We start from the raw sequence: 20,842 nt of genomic DNA on the forward strand, positions 1-20,842 counted from the left end.
TTTCTTTTTGTTTTAGTGAAATTTTGATTACCTATTGACTCAATATATGTACAGCTCCAGGTGGAAAAGAGTCCACTTACTATGGTTATAAGACTAACAGCGAGATGCACTCAACTTATATTAGCGTTATGTTGCATACTCGGATTTTGTGTTTCTGAATCGCCCTATAACTCGTCATTTACCCCAGATCACATACGGTACCTCAAGAACGAAACCACACTCCTATTTCAACATGCATGGAGGTCATACATGACTCATGGGTTTCCCTTTGACGAGGTTCGGCCCATAACTTGCGAGCCATATGGACCCGATTACAAAGATTACACTAATACCGTGAGAAATGATGCAATGGCGAATATTTCGCTGACATTGTTGGATAATATCGATACCTTGATAATAATGGAACAATGGGATGATTTGGAGTTCGCGCTACGGTACCTCAAAGAGAATCAAGTTGATTTCTTCAATCAAGATGCCATTGTTCAAGTGTTTGAAACAACAATCCGGTTTTTGGGTGGATTATTAAGTGCACATTTGATATTGACAGATGTGATTAAGAAGGATATCCATCTACCGCCGTCGTACAACAGATTTAAACAAATAGGAGAGAATTATGATGGATTTTTATTGGACATGGCGTATGACCTAGGTCTCAGACTCATCCCTTCATACAAGACAAAGACAAACATCCCCTTCCCACGGATTAATTTGAAAACTGGATTGAGAAACGTGCCTCCCAACTTGCAAAAAGACGCGTGTACTTCCGGTGTTACAACTCCAGTATTGGAGTTCACGTTGCTTTCTCGATTGACTGGTGATTTCCAATTTGAATACTACACCCAACAATCATTTTGGAAGATTTGGACTTCAAAACTGGCACTCAATTTGATGCCAATGTCTATCGATCCATTCGAAAATAAATGGAAAGATACAATAACGGGGATTGGGGCATCGATCGATTCCTTTTACGAATATGCTGCGAAGGGAGCTATAATTTTTGATGATGATGCAATGTGGTCGGTGTTTCATACATCTTATAAGGCGCTCCTAACTCATCTGGCGCAGGTTAATCATGGGACAATGATATTTCCCAACGTTGGCACTGAGGATGGGGTTATTTTTAGTGACTGGATAGACTCATTGGGGGCATTTTGGTCGGGACTTCAAGTATTGACTGGGCACTTGTCACATGCAATTCAAACGCATATTGTGTATTTGAAAATATGGGACTACTTTGATCTGATCCCCGAAAGATGGATCTATGCACATCATAATCGAAACAAGAGGAAAAAGTTCAAGGCGGATGACTCGATTGCATTGGAATGGTATCCGCTCAGGCCAGAGTTTATTGAAAGTACTTATTACTTGTACCGTGCCACTAAAGATCCCATGTATCTACATATTGGAGAAAGGATTCTTACTTTGTTCCAAACTAAATACAAAGCTGAGTGTGGATTTAGTGGGATACAGAATATTAAAACTGGAGAACGGCAAAATCGTATGGAGACTTTTGTGATGGGGGAGACTTTGAAGTATTTGTACTTACTATTTGACGACGAAAATAGAGTGTTCCTTCACAAACCCGAGTTGATGAGTTCAAAAAATTGGGTGTTCTCAACGGAAGCGCATCCACTTTGGTTTCACAAGGGATTGAGAAGTGGCGGACAAAATCTGCAGTTCAATGCTTATGCGGCTAATTTAATCCCCGACGACATCGCCGACGAGCAATTTACTCCAGAAATCTTTCGCAACACGACAGTTCGACAACCTATAATGTATGACATCCCTGGTCATGAATCTATTTCCCATGTGGGGAAAAAGGACCCATTTGGTGACCAATTCGACGCCTGCGAGATGAGTCCATTGGTGAAAAGTAAAACAGGCTTTCTTGAATCGAGCTATTACGATTGGCCGAATTTATTTGGTGCTGATTTTGCATTCTCTAAATCGCTCATTAAACCATCGTATGCCAACAAAACTAATTTGGATGACAGTTATATCGAGTTGAGTCGGGATTTTTTTGACAAATTTACTACTTTTGACACACAACTAATGTCGCAAAGGATGCCAACAACAACCAGCTACGAGGTATTTTGGGGCGATGTGAAGGATTCCGGGTTTGCCGAAGTGTCGGAGTTGACATTTAATGGTCAAAACGAAACCGAGTCCATTATATTACCCGGTGATTTATGGGTTCCAGCTTTGCAGGGACTAAGAATTAAGGTTGAGGAGTTGACATTGGGCTCGATTGATTCGAGGAACCTTGTAATTACGAAAGAGCACATTTTACAGGTCCAAGGTGAAGTTGACGAAGATAGTACAATAAAGATGGTGACTGACACAACATTGCGTATTCACAGAGTTAATGGGGTAGAAGTGAAGCAGGGTGCAATTGTTTGGACCTTACCATTCCAACCGAGTCCGAGAGACAGAAGTGAGATTGGAATCACCAAGGAAGGGCGTGTTGTCATACAGGGCAAAGTGGTGGAGAACTTGATTGTATGGTATGGATAGAGGAGCTTTTACTCACAGGCACCAAGTACAAGTTAGCTTTTTTACATAGACTGTTTATAGATTTATTTATTGTACTATATCTAACGCAGAAGTAGCATCAATTTAGGCTCTGTTGATACTAGTTGATATTTACGCGAAATGCTGTTCAGTGCTTGCCCCAAAGTAAGAGAAGAAAAAAAAAAAAGTGCAACTCAACTAACCAGTGTATCAAAGTACCCAGAGCAATTTCCCTTAGCACTTGTTACAGTATGAGTTACGATCCAATTCATGATACATATACACCAGCAAAGCCAAAAGATCCGCAACTGCTGCCTCCGAACGCTGTACAAAAGAAGCATGATCCATTATCAATTTCGAGCTTAGTTTCCGAAGAGAAAGCTTCATCTAAGGATCCCTTCACAGAAGCTGCACCGGCTCCAGCTGCCATGAATACTCCTTCTCGTACGCGCAATGCTCATAAAATCCAGGCAATTTCTAATTTAATTGAAGCGGAAACTGAGAATGACGGCGACGATGATTATGATGAGACCGATGTCAACTCAACGAATCTAGGCGATGATGAGGATTATTCTGGGCCATCGCCTTCTTCCAACAAGACAAAGAAGAAACCACATGCTGCTGCCTCGTCCCCCTCGTCGTCGTCGTCGTCTAAGAAGAAGAAGAAGAGCAATATTGCCAATTCCAAGCTATCTTTGAAGAAGGGCGATGGTGAACCCTTTTGGAGAAGAGATATTCAATATGATATGTTGACCGCTTTGTTCGATGATGAAACAGCTTGTTTCACCAACACCTACCCCCATCTGAACTTGCCAGGTGTCAATAATAGTCCAAAAGTGACATTCGCAGAATTGTATATCCGAACCTTGGCTGAATCAAATAAGTGCTCCAAAGTTTTAAAAGAGAAGTTGCTTCGAGATTTTGATTTGGGTAAAGCTGTTTCCAAGGTGTGTGTGTTGGTCAATGCAGGGAGAATGAATACAACTATTAATTTCGTACATGACATGAAGTCTACTTTGAGAACCTATCACTCGATACCTTGCTTGCAAACGGGACCTCAAGGTGGTACTATTAGACAATTGCAAGATACCCCTCGATTGAAATCCATAATCAAGGCGGTCAATGAGGGACAAGAACAAAAGGTAACTAGTCTTGAGCAGTTGGTTGCTTCGCCTCCATCGATTAAACCCAACACTGATATTGTCCACTTGCTATTTCTACTTAGTGAGGCCAATAATGGAATACCATTGATAAAAGATCGTGATTTTCATTTGTTGGATTTGTTTGTCAATACGAAAGCGACCCCGCAAAGTAGAGCCAATTTATTACTATGGTTGTTCTACACCTTTTTGGAAACAGATTTCACACCTCAACAACTATCTCAAAATCCATTTGGGGGGTCTGATGCACCTCACGAAGACCCAATACCTGAATCTTCATGTGTTAAATTTGATGTTGACACGCAGTACGAAATTGACTATGCTGCAGAGATGCTTCAAGCAAGAAAACTTTATTTAAGCGAGGATCACTCGCATGATGGGCACCACGTATCGCAACGAACTCAAGATACGCGTGCAGGTGCAGGTGCAGGTGCAGGTGCCAGTACCAGTGCCAGTGCCGGTGGTAGTTCCAGTGTCAATGTTACCACAAATAACAGTGCTGCGCCCAAGGTAAATTCAAAGAAGAGAGAAGCCAAGAATGAAGAAACAAACGTTGAGCATGAAGATGGTGAGAAAAAGGTGAGTAAACCAAATCCACCCAAAAAGAAACAAAAGAAAACAAGTACAGAAACATTATCACCCTTGTCTAAAAGCATCATCAGCTTGAGCATGCGATCATTACAGAAACCAAGTTCGGATATGGTCGAGACTAGACCAGAGGAAGGTGAAGAAGAAAAGGTAGAGAGTCACATCTCTCCGAAGGTTAATATCAATTTTCCAATTAATGGCATTGAAAAGTCGATAAGAAAATTCACCAAACTGCCATTCATTTCCCCTCCTCCACAGCCTAATTTTGAGGAGTCGATAGAGTTCAAATGCGACTTGTTAGAAGCAACAAATCCATTAGTTCATGAAGTGCGGACTTCGTCGAAAGCAAGCACGGCCTCCTTCAATAAGAAAATCACCATTTTGGGAAACTGGCTATACCGTTATTTCAATTATAAGAAATCAATAGCGAACAAATTTGTTGGATTGGAATGGGAAGATATTCGACATGATTTGGTTTCGGGTGTTGAAACGTATCTATATCAAAATTTTGGCAAGTCTTTAACCACGAATAAATTGTTGACCGAAATGAATGATGATGATGCAAATGAGGTTGGCAAGAGTATTGATGGGATTGGCAGTATTGATGATGTCGTTTTCAATTATATCCCAGTCGGCGATTTCGATAAAGCTAACGAAAAGAAATCGTTTTTGCTACATTTGACTACATTTGTTAATGATTTTTTCATAAATAAAATGGAATCCGAATTGAATCGTGGAGCATTGAAAAGTAATATTACATTTGATCTTGAAAATGAAAATATGTCTATGTGAATCTAAAATTTAGTGCAGACTGATTTTGTTTTTTTTGTTTTTGTTTTTGGCTATTCTTCATAGGTTGAATACATTACAAAGGATGATTTCTAATGAATTGATGATTCCGTATTTTGGGATTAGCGATGAGAATAATGGGCCAGTATCTTTCAAAATTGCATTTCCATCCTGAGTGATGTACAAATGTACTTTCGACTGGCATGAACCAGTGAGATGATCATTATTCACTATACTCCAGTGTAATCTCAATTTGTACTTGTCCTTGATCACCACATCAATAAATTCCACCAGTTTGAGGTTGGCGTAAAGTTGTTTATAATCAGATACCTTCTCTGGTATATCTCTCAACCGTTCGTTATCAACCATTGGTCGATATTTGATAATCAATTGATGCCAAGTTTTCACTCGCTTCTGGATCAATTTCGTCAATGAATTCAATCCATACATTACACAATGGATTTTTCCATTCGGTATATAATCATTAATCAATGCTTGTGTGAATGAATATGACAACATACGTAAGGTTGTCAAATTCGTCATGACGATTAGTTGATATACTGAATCATTCAATGCGTTGATCTCCAATTTCAATGTTAGGTTGAGTACAAGTGGTGATAAGATTGTGAATTGGAAAACCCGCACTAGTCTGTCATCGATATACTCATTATATGTTGTCAATTTATCAATGTCTAGATATGGGATGAATTTCTTTGCCAAGGGCAAACGTAGATCCCAATTTGGTAGTGGTAACACATTTAGTTGATTCGAGATGTACTTTGTTTGTTGTTGGTTTCTGTATCTCAAATTTTTGTAGAATTCCACTTCGCTCCTCTCTAGTAGTTTATTCAATCTTTCAGTCCTTTCGGCCTGTTGTTGAAGTTTTGTCAATTGTTCTAGTCGTGATTGCAAAGCTTCGATTCGATTCAATTTAGTTGCTTTGGCTTGTAACAACTTCTGTTTCTCCTCAATTAACTCCTGCTGGAGTCTGAGCTGCATTTCTCGAGCTGTAATTTTAGGCTCATTCAGTGGAGCTGGTGGTCGTGGCGAAGTACCCAATGATGATGATGAAGTGTGTTGTCGTTGTTGTTGTTGTTGTTGTTGTTTTGTGTATGGTGTATCAAACACCAGTCCCAAGTTCAGTTCCAAGCGAGGACTCGTTGCTGCCATAGTTGGACGCTTGTCAAAGCTATGTAAGTCGTTGTCTATCTCTGTCATATTATATTGACTCTCATTTGAATAAACAGTTCTGTAGTTTGGATAGCACGGTTGTTGTACTATTGAGGTTTTGTCTTCTATTGTTTTTTTTTTTATTTTTGCTTTTTTTTTGCTGAAAACATCATACTCCCAGCCAATCTACTAAACAACTCATTACACCGAAAGAATGCCAGTGACAGAACCTGAGCTCAAGGGTGTATGTCGATTTTTGACACTTTGGATGATTTAATTCAGCAAAACTTGTGTACTAACAATGGGTTACTTTAGTACTTGGATAAGAAAATTTCTGTTCAACTTAATGGATCCAGAAAAGTCATTGGAGTATTACGCGGTTATGATGTATGTATAGACAGAAGTCTGAAGGGACGCAATTGCAGTCGGAAACGGAGACGTACTAACTTCCAAATACTTAGATCTTTCTAAATGTCACTGTTTCAGATGCTTTAGAGGAAAGGATAAATGGTGAGAAATTGAATCTTGGTATAACGGTATGTGTATTTGAAGAGATGCCTGAAAGCTCCAACTTTTTACTAACGCTGTATTGATAGGTCATCAGAGGTAACTCAATCGTGTCGTTGGAGGTATGTACTGCACAGACACAGAAAATCAATATTTGACACCATACTAACCAACCTATTACTCATTTAGGCCTTGGATAAGATATAATGTTCCCCTTGTTAATAACTTGTAACTTTTAATAATGAAATATGCTTTAGATTTAGTCGTGCGTCTATGAGAATATGTACTCTTTTTGGTCTATGCCCCCTGTGCTCTCTAAAACCGTTGCACCATTTCTATTCCATCATTCTTGTATCCGCATTTCTCATAAAACCCAACGTTATGGGACGAACAATCCAATATTACCTTATAACAACCACTGTTTTTCGCCAATAAACTCAAAGATCTAACAAGGTAATTGCCCAACTTCTTGCCTTGTTCGCTAGTTGCAACTGAGATATCCTCAATATGACCAACTTTGCCACATTCATGTATAAGTTTTGATTCTATGAGTAGCATCCCAGTAGCTACAATTGTACCAGAAGAGTTTACGATGACATGTGGTTGATAAATCTCTGGGTTCTTAGACCAAGTGGCAAACAAATTACCAAACTGTTCTTCAGTTATGTTGCCTACCGTTGTTAGCACTTTCAATGTTTCAATGTAGTTGTTGGAATAGTCTGTTGATTTCAATTTTCGAAAAGAATAACCTTCTGGTAATTGCATTTTTGATTCTTCTTGGGTCATGTTTTGGCGACTCTCAATTGATGTGGTAGTGTTAGTTGTAGCACAGAACCAAGGTTTCAAAGGAATGTGTGTGATCTATAAAGCACAAGGTTTGTCGAATATGACTGTCACCTACGATGATGAATGAGGGAAAGAAAATGAAAACAAACAAACAAACAAATAGGCAGTGTCGTAACTTTGAAATATGCGTCATTGAGTTGCTACCTTGTCTTGTCGCGAAAACCAGTCGTTGTACAAACTGCCGATGGCAGACACCCCGTAAGAGATACGAACATATAGTTCAAAACCAGGATATTCATTAAAAGAAGAACGGTATTTGTGAGTGAATACATCTTGAGAGCACAAAATATCGAGGTGCGCAATAAAAGAGCCATAGAATCTTTTCTTGTAGTGGGTGGAAAGCATTAGTATAACTTTTCAAACATTTTTAATTTTTGGCATCAATTGTCTTCCAAATTTCCTTTCGGAAGTATAAACAGCTCAAATTTTGACAGATTCTGACTTTGTCAAATCAACTGCATACTGAGATGGGTACAATATAGGGGGTCAAAATAACGATGCAATGGGTCTTTAACGATTTGGAAAAATCATACAAACTGTCAATGTAGTGGTGTAAGTAAAGGGTTCTTCTAGAAAAGACCAGCCACAGTGACAGTTTACACAAAAAGCAAAACCATCACGTGACACTTTCAAAATTTTATGGTTGCTCTGCATCTCAGCACCATTGAGTACTTGTCTATCATTATCATTTCGAAATCAACTATAGAGTAGTTTCTCTTATTATCTTATTTTCAATCGTTTGGAGGTGTAGAAAGTTTGTTCAGTGTGTATTACGTGCCTTTGTAGATATTTGTGAGGGGGGGGAAGCGGATGTGTGTTTTAACTTGACAATTGGACGGCAAGGAAATGGATTTTTTTTTTTTGTAGTATCCGTAGCCGCTGAGCTCAAACACAAGCCATCTCTCCTTGCAATTCAAAATTACATAGAGCTTTACACACTTTTGTCGTCAAATTTAATATAAAGGATTGTATTGCCTTACATTTTTAGTCTTTCTTATTCTTCTGCAAGCAACACTTTTCCATAGCACCCGCAATATGTCATTGCCTCAAGCTAAACTCACTTACAAAGCTTACGCTTACAAGAACGGAAGCAGTCCAATCAAGATTGTTCAAGAAACAATTGATTTGGTGAAAAACCCTAATGGTCAGGGGTACATTGCCCCACCAGGCCAAATCTTACTCAAGATCAACTATGCTTCGTTGAATCCGGTCGATTACAAGTTGTACAAGATTAAACCATCGTTTATTGGTTGGTTTAACCCAAAGCAAGGTTTTGGTCGTGATTTCGCTGGTGAAGTTATTTCGATTGGTCAAGGCACACAAACCAATGTCAAGGTTGGCGACTATGCTGAAGGTATCTATACTCCAAAAACTGGTAAAGGGTCAGCAGCAGAGTACTTGTTACTTGATCCAAAGACTTCGCCAATCACCACTAAACCAACAAACATTGACCTTGCTGAAGCGTCCGCTTTCCCCCTCGTTTTGGGAACCGCTTTGCAATTGGTTGAAAGAGGCGGAATCAAGTTGGCCAATAGCAAAGTTCTTGTCATTGGAGCTGGTACTTCAGTTGGTAGATATGTTGTTCAATTGGCTAGAAATGGAGGTGCCAAAGAAGTTGTTACAACAAACTCACCAAGAACTGCAGACTTGATTCAGAGCTTGGGAGCTACTTCTCAAATTGACTACAGAAAGAACCCCAACTTGTTACAACCAGTGTTGGAAAGTGTCAAGTCCAGTGGTCAATTTGATTACATCATTGATTGTTGGGGTGGTGATGACCTATTTGCAGAGATCAACACAATCATCAGAAAAGGTGGAGTTTACAACACAATTGTTGGTGATGCACCAGGAACCGGACTTGCTGCGTTACTTGGAGGTATCAGATCCATTTCCAGAACCATTGGATCTAAGTTGGGTTTGTTAAACTACAAATATGAATTGATGTTGTTGGATAACAATTCGGGTTGGATCGACCAGGCCAGAGATTTGATCGGTGAAGAGAAGTTGAAGGTTTTCATTGATTCAATTTGGCCTTTTGATCAATTGAATGATGCCATTGAGAAGTTGGAAAGTGGCCGTGCTCAAGGAAAGATTGTGTTGGAAGTGTCCAAGCCAGACGGCCCAACAAGAGGTGGACCTGTCAGTGAATATAATCCAGATCCATTCAATTAAGTCGAGCTAAGTATACTTTTAAAGAGTGGGGGTGATTCACTTCTTTTTTTTTTTTTTTTTTCTTTTGATCAAGTTTTCGTATAGTTAGGTTATGACTGAGACTCCAATTTTGTTTTCCAAGTCTTTGATGAGGTATCATTACTTGTAAATTGTAGTGTTATTAATTGTGAGCCGAAGCTCCGGCTCTCAAGTTCAGCTTTCATTCTTTTTCTCTTTTCAGTTTTATTTTTAGTTGCAAAATATCCAGCCCACAAACACAACGACGGAAATGCTGCACGAAGAAAAGCACTATTTCACATTACTAATTGTGTGAGATCCCTAGCACAGAGGGGTTACAAATGCCCATGAGACAAAATCCCTGTGGTTTGAGTCAGCCCATTTACGGTAGTCACACGTTCTTTTGTTTCCTCATTTTTCCCCAAATCATAAAGTCGTTGCTTTTGAGACTACCTCCAGCGAAGCATCTGCCACATCGAAACGGCTCTTGTACACTAAAAAGGGAGAGAGAAGGTGCGAGAGTCGTGAGTTTTTCCAATTTGGATTGTTAAACGTTTGGGTTGATGAAGTTTTTTCCGTTAAAAGAAATAATAACGGAACCGGATTTTCAATAAAGCGGAGTTTACAAAACATAAAGTCCATCTACACCATGTATATCCATATCCATTTCCCAGAGTGCCATGTCGTATCACATAAATTTGGCCGATTATAAAATACAGATGCGTTGAACACATCTTGGAGAGGCTGCTTTGCCAACATCACTTGTTTATTCACCTGCTTCCTCAGTTCACTTACATTCGTTGCTTGACCCAAGGTACAAAACCGCGCAATATGTCATTGCCCAACCCTACAATCACTTATAAGGCGTGGGCTTACAAAAATTGCTACAGTCCCATTAGGATTGTCAATGAAACTATAGAATTGGTAAAGAACCCCAGGGGCGAAGGGTATATTGCCCCTCGGGGCAAAATCTTGATCAAGATCTACTATGCTTCATTGAACCCAGTCGATTACAAAACCTATGAAACAAAACCGGCCATTTTGGGTTGGCTCAACTCCAAACAAGGGTTCGGTCGTGATTTTGCTGGAGAAGTCTTGTCAATTGGAGAAAGTACAGCAACCAATGTTCAAATTGGTGATTTCGTCCAGGGGCTCTATGCTCCATGGTTCGATAAGGGATCATGTGCTGAATATTTATTGCTTGACCCCAAAAATTCGCCAATTACTACCAAGCCCCGCAATATAGATTTTGCTGAAGCTTCCTCGTTCCCATTGGTTTTGGGAACCGCTATTCAGATGTATGCTAGAGGTGGGATCAAGTTGGCCAATAGCAAAGTCCTTGTCATTGGAGCTGGTACTTCAGTTGGTAGATATGCAGTCCAGTTGGCTAGAAATGGAGGTGCCAAAGAAGTTGTTACAACAAACTCACCAAGAACTGCAGACTTGATTCAGAGCTTGGGAGCTACTTCTCAAATTGACTACAGAAAGAACCCCAACTTGTTACAACCAGTGTTGGAAAGTGTCAAGTCCAGTGGTCAATTTGATTACATCATTGATTGTTGGGGTGGTGATGACCTATTTGCAGAGATCAACACAATCATCAGAAAAGGTGGAGTTTACAACACAATTGTTGGTGATGCACCAGGAACCGGACTTGCTGCGTTACTTGGAGGTATCAGATCCATTTCCAGAACCATTGGATCTAAGTTGGGTTTGTTAAACTACAAATATGAATTGATGTTGTTGGATTTCAACGCCGGATGGATTGATGAAGCAAGAGATATGATTGCTGATGGTAAGTTGAAGGTTTTTATTGACTCCGTCTGGCCATTTGATCAATTGAATGATGCCATTGAGAAATTGGAGAGTGGAACCGCTCAAGGGAAAGTTGTTTTGGAAGTTTCCAGGCCCAATACTGGTGCTGAATCCGTAAAACAGTTCCCCCCCAATCCATTTAAATAGATTAAGCATTTACAACAGAGGTTGAAGAGACAAAGAACTTGCAATTGTTCCATTTTTATTTTAGGAGAATTCTCAACAGGCTCTTATTCTAGTCATACTCGTAAACTCGTGTATTCGTTGCAAATTAAAACCGTAAAAATATATATATATAAAAGGCTGAAAAAACTCGTAAGCCCTTCTTTTACATCATCATCTCAAGTAATCGTGAATCATTTGCGTATCCCATCGCTTGGTTATATTAATTTCCAAGCATCCTTCAATAATGTCGTGAACTTTAGCAAATTCGGGAAATGATTGCTCCTGCTTGTACAACTTCCAATCATCGTGCAATTGAATCAATTCTTCTTTACGTTTCAAATCCACTATTGATGGCGACTGCATCAGTAATGCTGCAGGTATGCTATCCTCTTCATTCTCTCTATCTTCATTCGGTGCTTGTCTTCCATCATCATCTTCGTTAATCTTATTCAATGATTCCTTCGAACCCTTTTCTCGTTGTTCCTCTTTATCTCTCAGTTCGTCGTTCAATACCCATTCCATCAAACACGCTTTTCTCAATTCAGATTTGTTGTACTTACCTGCAGTTATCATTGCTCTTAATCGCGGTTCATATTGATGTTGAAATGGCAATTTACCCACACACAATGCATACATCAAGACACCCAACGCCCAAATGTCAGCCAGAGGACCCAATGGTGGAGGACTGGGCTGTAGCAACTCGGGCGAAGCATATGGCAATGAGCCAATATGAGAATGAGGCAAATCAGCATCAACACCACCACCACCACCACCACCACCACCACAACTATCATTTCCATTAACCCCTCCATTATCCTTATTCGCTTGTGAAGTAAGCCATTTTTTACTAAACTCAAAGGAGTCATTGCTATTTGTACCGCGCACAGACTGGTTCAACTTATGATCAGATGTTGTTGGTGAGATGCCTTCGGATGTTACTGGGGTTAAATGAACCGACTGTATTGATGGACCATGAGTCTTGAAAAAATTGGACACACCAACTTGAGAGCCATTATCTATCAAATAATCCAACCTTCTCGCATTGTTTCCGTTACCGTTTCCAGGATAAGGTTTCCTGTTTTCTGTATTTGATGATTTACTCCTAATCATTAATACATCGTTATCGTCGTTGTCATCTTCGGAAGACAACAACTGAGGCGAAGATGTAGGCGGTGGTGGTGATCTTCTCCTACTACTACCGGTCTTCTTCAAGGGATACTTTATTGAATTCTTTCTGCTGACTCGCATACTGTATATTCTAGCCATTCCAAAGTCGCATAGAATCATTTTACAGTGATCATTGTCTTTTCTAACCAAAACATTTTCCAATTTGATATCGCCGTGAACTATTCCTTTTTCTTCATGCATATACAACAAAGCAGTAACGATTTGTCTTGTGTAGTCAATAATTTCATTCAACCTTTGCTTCTGCTTTGCAATCAGGAAATGAATTGGACCTGTATGCGTATGCAACCCACCATTGAATTGACCCCACATGGTTACAACGTCAAACAAAGTTCCGCCTTCGATTCTATCCATTAGACAGAAAATCGTATCCTCTGTTTCACAATGATCAATCAATGGAAGGATATTTTCATGGTGCAATTGTTTCCAAATTGAAATTTCCTTTCTGAAAACCTCCAACACCTTCGGATTAGTGGTTTCATTCGGCATATCAATTCGAGAATTCCGTCTACTTCCTGGGACGCTGTTGTTGAAACCTCGCTTCGACCGAACAATCTTCATTGCTCTAATGTTGCCATTCTTATCGACACATTCACGGATGGTGCCCCATGCTCCGTATCCAATGCATTTACCCAACTCGTGATCCATTACAATTGCACCTCGCTCATCAACATTGTACTTTTGACTCATTTCCTGCAATTTTTTGATATCGGTAGTCGATGTTCTCGCAAGAAGTCTGCCAGCCAATGTGTTTACACTCCCGACTCGCAGTCTCCTAGTGAGACTGTTTTCATTTGATCCAGACCCAAATCCTCCATCACTCTTTGGAGTTTTACCGGACCCAAATGACCCAAAAGCGCCTCCTCCATTCAAGTAATTTTTAGCAAATAGCGAGAATTGAGAATAGTCGACGCTCTCTGAAAAGTTTCGTACAATTTTTTTACGTTGCGAATACGGCAAGTCGGTGAAATTTGGAGGTAAGCTGTGCAAGATCGCTTCAAAGTCAACATCGGCACCACCGGCACCAGCACCAGCACCAGCACCAGCACTACTGGGTTGTAAATCCAGAGTGGTTGATGATGACTTGAGCTTCTTCGATTTTCTCATAGGCAATCCACTTCCGGATGTTTCTCGTTTGGGGCTGTGACCAGGTGTCTCGACTTGCTCTGTAAGTTGTTTAAGCTTCATAACCTCTGTGTCTCTAGAGCCAGCCATTTGACTTTCGTTTCCTGGACGCTTCATCTTCATGTAGTCATGCAATTTGGAGAACGATTGTTTGGACGGTATCTGACTATTATGTCGTATGGGTTGTGGAGCAACTTGCGCATGTAAGAGATTTAAGTCCAAGTATGAAGCGTTGTGGCTTCGTGGTGTATTTGACTGTGTACTCATGGTGCTGGTAGTTGTGCGTGTTCTCGATAAGTCCAAGTCGGAATTGTTGCTATTGTTCCATTTATAGATCATGTCGGAGAAATCTAAACCAGGAATGTACTCATCTTCCAAACCCCTAGTGTAGGACATAACATCGATACTGCTGTCATGTGATAGTGCGTGTAGCTTGTTGCTGCCAGTTGCATCGTTGCCATTGTCGGTCTGTTGTTGAAAATCACTTGAAGAGTCCTGTCTCAGAGTTTGTGGACGTATTGTACCATCTTGATAAATTCGATGACCAGTTTCCAGATCAAAGTTGTTCTTTTCAGTTTCAGAGAATCCTCTTGATCGTCTATACTCACTTTTGCGAAAGCCTGTAGTCGGTGGTGCTGCAATACTCGCATGACGGGTCTTCAGATACTGTAATGGAGGCTGATGCGAGTCATAAGGTTGCATATCCGGACGCAGTTGTTGGTGATGGTGATGGTGGACATGCTGATGCTTCTGCTGTCCCTGCCCCTCTTGTGTTAGCTGCGAGCCCCTATTGTCACTCGAACGTTCATTGTTCTTGTTTTCAATGCGGAACTTTGAATCATCAATTAGATTTACCGTTGATACTTTTGGTTGTGACTTTAATGGGATTTCCATTAAAAAAGATAAAATGCTATGGGGAGGGGGAAGGGTGTAAATATATATATATATATATATATATGGGGATTGCGATATAATCTTGTATGTGGTGAAGGAGTTCCGATTGTATTGGATGGTGAAGTATTATTGATTGGTGGTTTGATATTTGTGACACTGGTTGAACCAAAAGAAAAAAAAAAAATCGAGTGATGCAAGTTGTAACTTTTATATATTGAGGGAGGGGGGGGAAAGAAACTTTATTAAAGAAGAGGAATATGATTTAATGGTATGGCTGAGGAGTGGATTGAGTGGTTATGCTCAATTCGATTGGATTGAAGCGATAATTGAATCGATGAGCTGATGTTTGATACACAAAGCGTACAAGTGTCTCACACTGACCCATGGTCTTCTACACCATTCTCCTCCCTCTGCTGCTTAACACACACCATGGAAATGAAAGTAGTGTGTGTGTGCGTGTGTACTTGTGCTAAGAAGTCGCAGTAAGAAAACAAAAAGAGGGGATAATGTCGTGTGTCTTGACTAATAATCTTGCGACATTAACTGATTTGCTGCAAAATTTTGATACAAACAAACAACATACCACTATATCTAATGCGCAAGACGTCCGTCATTCACCAATCAATTTGGCACCCTCATAAACAAAATCTCTTTCATCACATTACCAAAGTGGATACATGGGAGTTGTTGAGGCTGTAGCAATAAGGCTCAAATCGTGAAAGCAAGATAGAAACAACTTCAACAGTAAACTAGCTCTCACCCATCAATATGACTCTGTAACTCAATACAGTTGAATGGAAAGTCAACTATTCATCACTCGCACAAATACCATACCACAAACTGGTACAGAATTTTCTCTCAATCTCAAACAGGTTGAACCACTTTTGCGAAAAAAGCAATATCTACTGCTTGGACATAATCAATGCATTCAAGAATGTATCATTCAACAATTCACTTGCATGTGGTCTTCTAGTGTAATGCAATTCAAACGTCTTTTCCAAAAAGATCCTTGCTTCTTCAGTACACCATTCTGGGATTGTTGGTGGTATGTGATTACCAATTTTGAACAACGCCTGCATTTGACTTAGATCGGGATACGGGTGTTTCCCAGTGAACATTTCCACAATCAAACTACCAACCGACCAAATGTCAGCCTTTTTCGTATACGTGGTTTGTTTGACAACCTCTGGCGCCATCCAATACACTGATCCTTGTAATGATGCTCTCTTTCCGTTTTTCTTCAAGTTTTCATCCTCTTCATCAATTGTGCTGACTTTTTTTGAAATTCCAAAATCACCAATCTTGACGGTCCCCTTTATGTCTATCAATATATTGGCTCCTTTGATATCACGATGAATGATATCTTCTCCATGAAGGTAATTCAACCCAATTAGGACTTGTCTAATGAAATTACGTATCAATGGCTCCTCAAATGGCCCATAAGAATTCAACATTGTTTGCACGGAGCCTCCAGGAACATACTCAAGGAAAATATTGAGATAATTTTCATCAGAAGAACTTCCAAAGTATCGCACTATATTCTCATGATTCAAATCTTTCAACAACATCATTTCTCTTTCTTGATCAGCAATCTTTTGCAGAACTGGAGTTGGTGTTGATTGATCCTTGTGTGGCAATGGTGGAGGCGCAAAGTAATCTGCATTCAAGTCCTGTTGTGAATGGTTCGAACCGGGCGTAGAAGTCTTCGAAGTAGGTTCAAGTCCCTTATTTTTACGAAAAATTGCACTTTCTCGATGTTGATACTTGTCCTTGTTATCCGGCACATTTGCTCTTTGTGACAGTTTCTGTATCTGGTCCTTCAATTTGTTAGGACTTCCATGCAAAGGAATTTGCTTCACTGCCATCAATTCACCAGTATATGGATTCATGCCAAGATAAACAGTTCCAAAACTGCCGGACCCAATTTTAGCGCCCTTCAACCAATTGTCAGGGACTCCACTATCGAAACCAGTTGTGGCTAAATCATCACCAATGGCAGTGTCGTCAATTTCTTCAAGCTCATCATCAGACGCAGTGGAGTCTAACAATTGTATTGTAGAATGTCTGTGGTTTTCAACAGCGCGTCCAACTTCATCAGAATCACCATCCTCAGCTTCAAGCTCTGGATGAAAATACGATATTCGATGTAGCGCACTTGCACTGACATTACTAACCACGGACTGTGCGTCTTGATGATATGACAGTACTTTTGAAAGTTGTGAGTTCATCGGAGGCGACCCCACTGCATTATTACCTCCCAATACTGGCGAATAATGACGGTAGTTTTGAACTTGGCTTGTAGGTTTACTAAACATGCTTGCTGTATCGCTGTTCACAACTGCCTCATCAATAGCGGATATATTATGCACCATGATATCTCCAACTGTTCGATGAGGTAGTTGCTCTCTTCGTATCCCAGCAAGACCAAAGCCGGATTGTTCGCCAGAAGAAATACTCAATGCTCGATGGGATAGCCAGCCAGTAGAGTTGCTCATCATTGAAGCTCGAGGATTCAATGCCACCGAACTGGAAGAAAACGTCCCCACTGGCAAGTTGAGCCGTCTGCTTAGCCTAACACTGTGTCGTACTGAATTCCTCACCGTCTTTTCCAAATCCCTTTGTTTCGTATCCGGGAAATACTCGGCCAAGTTTGAAGAAATCAATTCACTAGGTGGTCTTTGACCAAAAAAGTTTCTCATATTTGGTCTTGCGTGATCATTCAATAACAGTGAATCTCCTTTTCGCTGCTCATGTGCTAGATTTGTCCCTTCGTATTTACTCATGATTGCTTCTGACGCGTTAATGGCTGCTCTTGTCGGTGTTTCGCCCTTGGGAACCAATATGATCCTGTGCTTTTCCATTCTGTCTGGCGAGTAGCAAATAGTCACTAATTCAACGTCATACAAGAGCAACACTGACGAATCGGCCCCATGAACCCCTTTGTCTCTAAATTCATTGTCAGGTGATTGTATATAAGTATCGAATTGGTTCAGATGGGACTTGAACCCCAATTTCTTGGCAATCTTTCGTTTGATGGCTTGTGCATTGAAACAGCCAGTGATATTGACTCTCTTAGTACTTCCATCTTGTAGAATGAAGGTGATTGTCTTCTTGGAGTCTTTATTGGGAGTTGGCGGCTGTTGCAATTGCAACTGCAGTTGTAGTCGCAGCAGTTGCAGCAGTGGTACTTCCTGATTATTCAAGCTGTTCAAATTAAGACTACTCAATTGTGGTAAAGTTGCATCGCTGTTGGACCTTGCTAAATTAGTTGAGCTAAGATTATAAATATCATTCCCGGTAGTCGGTGTTGCTGTATTCATCACCAAGTTTAATCGTTTGTACAACTCATTGATATCAATATAGCTTTTCAAATTCTCAACTTTCAATGCATTTATGGCAATTTCCAACCGTAACCGGTCCCCTAACTTGTTAATTCCAATCTCTTTTAAACTGAACGAGTCCAACTCTGGTAAGAGTTCGGTTGTGATTCCATTATCAATGAATTTTGGTAACAAGTGTTGACAATTAGATTTGGCTAACCATGCTTTCAATTCTTTAATTTCAGTCTTTTCAATCGTGTGATTTGGTTCCTCATTTGACTCTATGACAGGCGTGCTCATTTTGAACAAGTTATCCTTTTGCTGACTTTAGATATTGGTGCTTTCGGTCAACCTCGATGTTTGAATGCTTTTCCAATACATGTTCTTGCTAACACAAGGCACACCTATGTATTGATAACGCGAGTGATTTGGCAAAAAGTGGCTTTTTTTATTTTTTATTTTTTATTGTTTTGGTGTCGCAAAATCGTTCTGGTGTGTGTGTGTTTCAACATTGAATGTGGATTATATGATGTTCCATTCGCCGTATTTTGGAACCACATGCGATACCTTGCTATAGACCCTACATCACTTTTGAAATCACAAACTACACTCTACCCACAAGTTCAATAAGCTCAAGAATCTCTCTCTCTTTAATTCTAAAAAATTTCTAAAACCAATTCCCAATAGCACCTCCTGATACCAACACCTGCTCATCAATCTTTTCTTCTGGTTCGTTCTCAGCTCTCTTCCAAGACTTGATCTCACCCTTTGCCGTGTTGAACACATAAGTTCTAGTTCTTCTCTCGTATCCACTACAGCCATATCCACCTAGCCCGACACCTCCAGCATAGCATAACCATATTTGATTCTCCTCTGTCGGAGATGATTTCCGTTTATCCAATAAACAATAGTCATTGCAATGGTCGTGGCCAATACTAATAGCCTTGACGCCTAGTTCTTGGAATGCGTCACGTGCACCAGAATTGTACAACGGTGATCCACTGTCTTCCATGCGTGTACCAACTAGCGTTTCCGTGGTGTTTTTAAACTCGGGCAATGGAATGTGAAAGAAGGCCATTGACAAGTGTTTCTTGGTTTTGATCTGTCCATCTTGCTTGACCTTCTCCTTCTCAAATTCAGCAATCCCATCTTTAATAAACCTTGCTTCCTCTTTCATGTAATCCAATTGACTCTGCTTAATCCAGTCATATCCAGGATACTCCTCCTTGTTCTGACTATAATCATGCGAATCGATAAAGTAAAATGCCAAAGCTACTGAAGTGTTTGAATTTCCTTGTACTGTCGTGAGATAGTTTCCATACCCGTCAATCGATTCGGGACCAACAACACCAACACTATAAGGAAGATCAGCAAACAACTGCATCAACTCTTTGGCCGGCAAAGATCCCTCAGCGTCATGGTTCCCTAATACAGCTGCAAATGGGATTTTCCTCTCGATAAATGGACTGTACGCTTTCAACGCTGCAGTTTCAGTGTCTGGTGCAGTATAGCCAAATACTTGGTCCCCTGACAACACAACTAAATCAGGCTGTTCGATATCAAGGATCTTGTTGATGAACTTCAACGTCCTGGGATCGGCACGGCATCCAATTGTCGACGATGGAGGTTCTGCGTTGAAGCAGACACCCACACCAGTCGAAAAGTGCAAGTCGGCCACTTGTAAAATCTTGAATTCATTGTTGTCATTCATTTTCAAGGGCTTGTTGAACACCTTTTTGTAGTCAAGTTTGGGACCACGACGGAATGACAAATAAGCAGCATAACCAACTATGTTGCACACATTCTTAATTGAGGTATCAACAAATGACCAATTGGGTCTGGGGTCAACAGCATCCTGGCCAAAGAGTACATTAATCTCAGTGACAGCTTCATTTCGATCATGAGGACCATATTTTATCCAAACCCCATTTGATCTATACTCCCACCCGCGTTTGGTCAGTTCACCATCTTCATCTACAGCAATATCCACAACAACAGCATCCGCTTTTGTCTTTTCAGCTAATTTTTGGTAATTGTCATGGTTGATTTTCTTGACCCATAGTTTTTCTTTTCTGAACCACGATAACCCAAGACATAAGTCCTTGTCCAACGAAACCCAACCGCCTTGGAATTCCGATATGTCGCCGAACTTACCATCTTGTGATTTAGGTTTGCCACAATCTGGATTCCTTTTGTTGTAGGCAATGCAGCCGGAGACTGCGACATCAAGGATATACAGGTCATCCAAGTGTTGTACAGTCACCGGTGCTGCTTTAAAAAGTGCGTCCAGGTTGACAATATGATGGTTAACTAGGAATAGCAAATTGACAACGAAAGTAACAATGGCGAGCCAAGCAACTTTGTAGATCCTTTGGTCTCTCTTTTCTGAATACTTCATGTAGTTTAGTAGTTGGCGTGTGTAATGTTGGAAGTACAATTGGTTATCAAGTGATGTTAATTTTGTTTGTGGTCTCTACCGCACCCAGATAAGGAGAGAAGCAAGTGTGCGATAATCGGAGAAATGCAACGCCATCCCCTCCCCCCACGTTTTCAGCCAAAGCCAATTGCTTTCGAAAGAGACATCAGATACAGATCGTG

At 40.4% G+C, this 20,842-nt stretch overlaps 10 protein-coding genes across 10 annotated transcripts; 5 read left to right on the forward strand and 5 right to left on the reverse strand. All coding sequences in view use genetic code 12, as the record gives it.

Moving 5' to 3' along the window:
* Positions 1-81: 81 nt before the first annotated feature.
* KGF57_004442 (alpha-1,2-mannosidase MNL1) lies at positions 82-2,514 on the forward strand (the record flags this gene model as incomplete). Its single annotated transcript, XM_051753952.1, has 1 exon — positions 82-2,514. The coding sequence occupies one exon, from the start codon at positions 82-84 to the stop codon at positions 2,512-2,514; it is 2,433 nt and encodes an 810-aa protein (XP_051606979.1).
* Positions 2,515-2,762: 248 nt separating this feature from the next.
* Positions 2,763-5,051, forward strand: KGF57_004443 (uncharacterized protein; the record flags this gene model as incomplete). The annotated part of the gene is made up of 1 exon (XM_051753953.1): positions 2,763-5,051. The coding sequence occupies one exon, from the start codon at positions 2,763-2,765 to the stop codon at positions 5,049-5,051; it is 2,289 nt and encodes a 762-aa protein (XP_051606980.1).
* Positions 5,052-5,108: 57 nt separating this feature from the next.
* KGF57_004444 (uncharacterized protein) lies at positions 5,109-6,266 on the reverse strand (the record flags this gene model as incomplete). The annotated part of the gene is made up of 1 exon (XM_051753954.1): positions 5,109-6,266. The coding sequence occupies one exon, from the start codon at positions 6,264-6,266 to the stop codon at positions 5,109-5,111; it is 1,158 nt and encodes a 385-aa protein (XP_051606981.1).
* A 166-nt stretch (positions 6,267-6,432) lies between these two features.
* KGF57_004445 (mRNA splicing protein) lies at positions 6,433-6,932 on the forward strand (the record flags this gene model as incomplete). Its single annotated transcript, XM_051753955.1, has 5 exons — positions 6,433-6,462; positions 6,534-6,605; positions 6,680-6,754; positions 6,815-6,847; positions 6,915-6,932. The coding sequence occupies 5 exons, from the start codon at positions 6,433-6,435 to the stop codon at positions 6,930-6,932; spliced, it is 228 nt and encodes a 75-aa protein (XP_051606982.1).
* Positions 6,933-7,040: 108 nt separating this feature from the next.
* On the reverse strand, positions 7,041-7,511 carry GNA1 (glucosamine 6-phosphate N-acetyltransferase; the record flags this gene model as incomplete). Its single annotated transcript, XM_051753956.1, has 1 exon — positions 7,041-7,511. One exon carries the CDS (start codon positions 7,509-7,511, stop codon positions 7,041-7,043), a length of 471 nt encoding a protein of 156 aa, XP_051606983.1.
* A 1,095-nt stretch (positions 7,512-8,606) lies between these two features.
* Positions 8,607-9,743, forward strand: KGF57_004447 (uncharacterized protein; the record flags this gene model as incomplete). The annotated part of the gene is made up of 1 exon (XM_051753957.1): positions 8,607-9,743. The coding sequence occupies one exon, from the start codon at positions 8,607-8,609 to the stop codon at positions 9,741-9,743; it is 1,137 nt and encodes a 378-aa protein (XP_051606984.1).
* An 828-nt stretch (positions 9,744-10,571) lies between these two features.
* On the forward strand, positions 10,572-11,702 carry KGF57_004448 (uncharacterized protein; the record flags this gene model as incomplete). Its single annotated transcript, XM_051753959.1, has 1 exon — positions 10,572-11,702. One exon carries the CDS (start codon positions 10,572-10,574, stop codon positions 11,700-11,702), a length of 1,131 nt encoding a protein of 376 aa, XP_051606985.1.
* Positions 11,703-11,891: 189 nt separating this feature from the next.
* On the reverse strand, positions 11,892-14,924 carry KGF57_004449 (protein kinase; the record flags this gene model as incomplete). Its single annotated transcript, XM_051753960.1, has 1 exon — positions 11,892-14,924. One exon carries the CDS (start codon positions 14,922-14,924, stop codon positions 11,892-11,894), a length of 3,033 nt encoding a protein of 1,010 aa, XP_051606986.1.
* Positions 14,925-15,826: 902 nt separating this feature from the next.
* Positions 15,827-18,544, reverse strand: STE11 (mitogen-activated protein kinase kinase kinase; the record flags this gene model as incomplete). Its single annotated transcript, XM_051753961.1, has 1 exon — positions 15,827-18,544. One exon carries the CDS (start codon positions 18,542-18,544, stop codon positions 15,827-15,829), a length of 2,718 nt encoding a protein of 905 aa, XP_051606987.1.
* A 367-nt stretch (positions 18,545-18,911) lies between these two features.
* KGF57_004451 (phosphoprotein phosphatase) lies at positions 18,912-20,642 on the reverse strand (the record flags this gene model as incomplete). The annotated part of the gene is made up of 1 exon (XM_051753962.1): positions 18,912-20,642. The coding sequence occupies one exon, from the start codon at positions 20,640-20,642 to the stop codon at positions 18,912-18,914; it is 1,731 nt and encodes a 576-aa protein (XP_051606988.1).
* Positions 20,643-20,842: the final 200 nt, after the last annotated feature.

Source organism: Candida theae (assembly GCF_024610275.1).
Source record: "Candida theae strain CBS 12239 chromosome Unknown scaffold19, whole genome shotgun sequence".
Taxonomy (NCBI): Eukaryota; Fungi; Ascomycota; class Pichiomycetes; order Serinales; family Debaryomycetaceae; genus Lodderomyces; species Lodderomyces theae.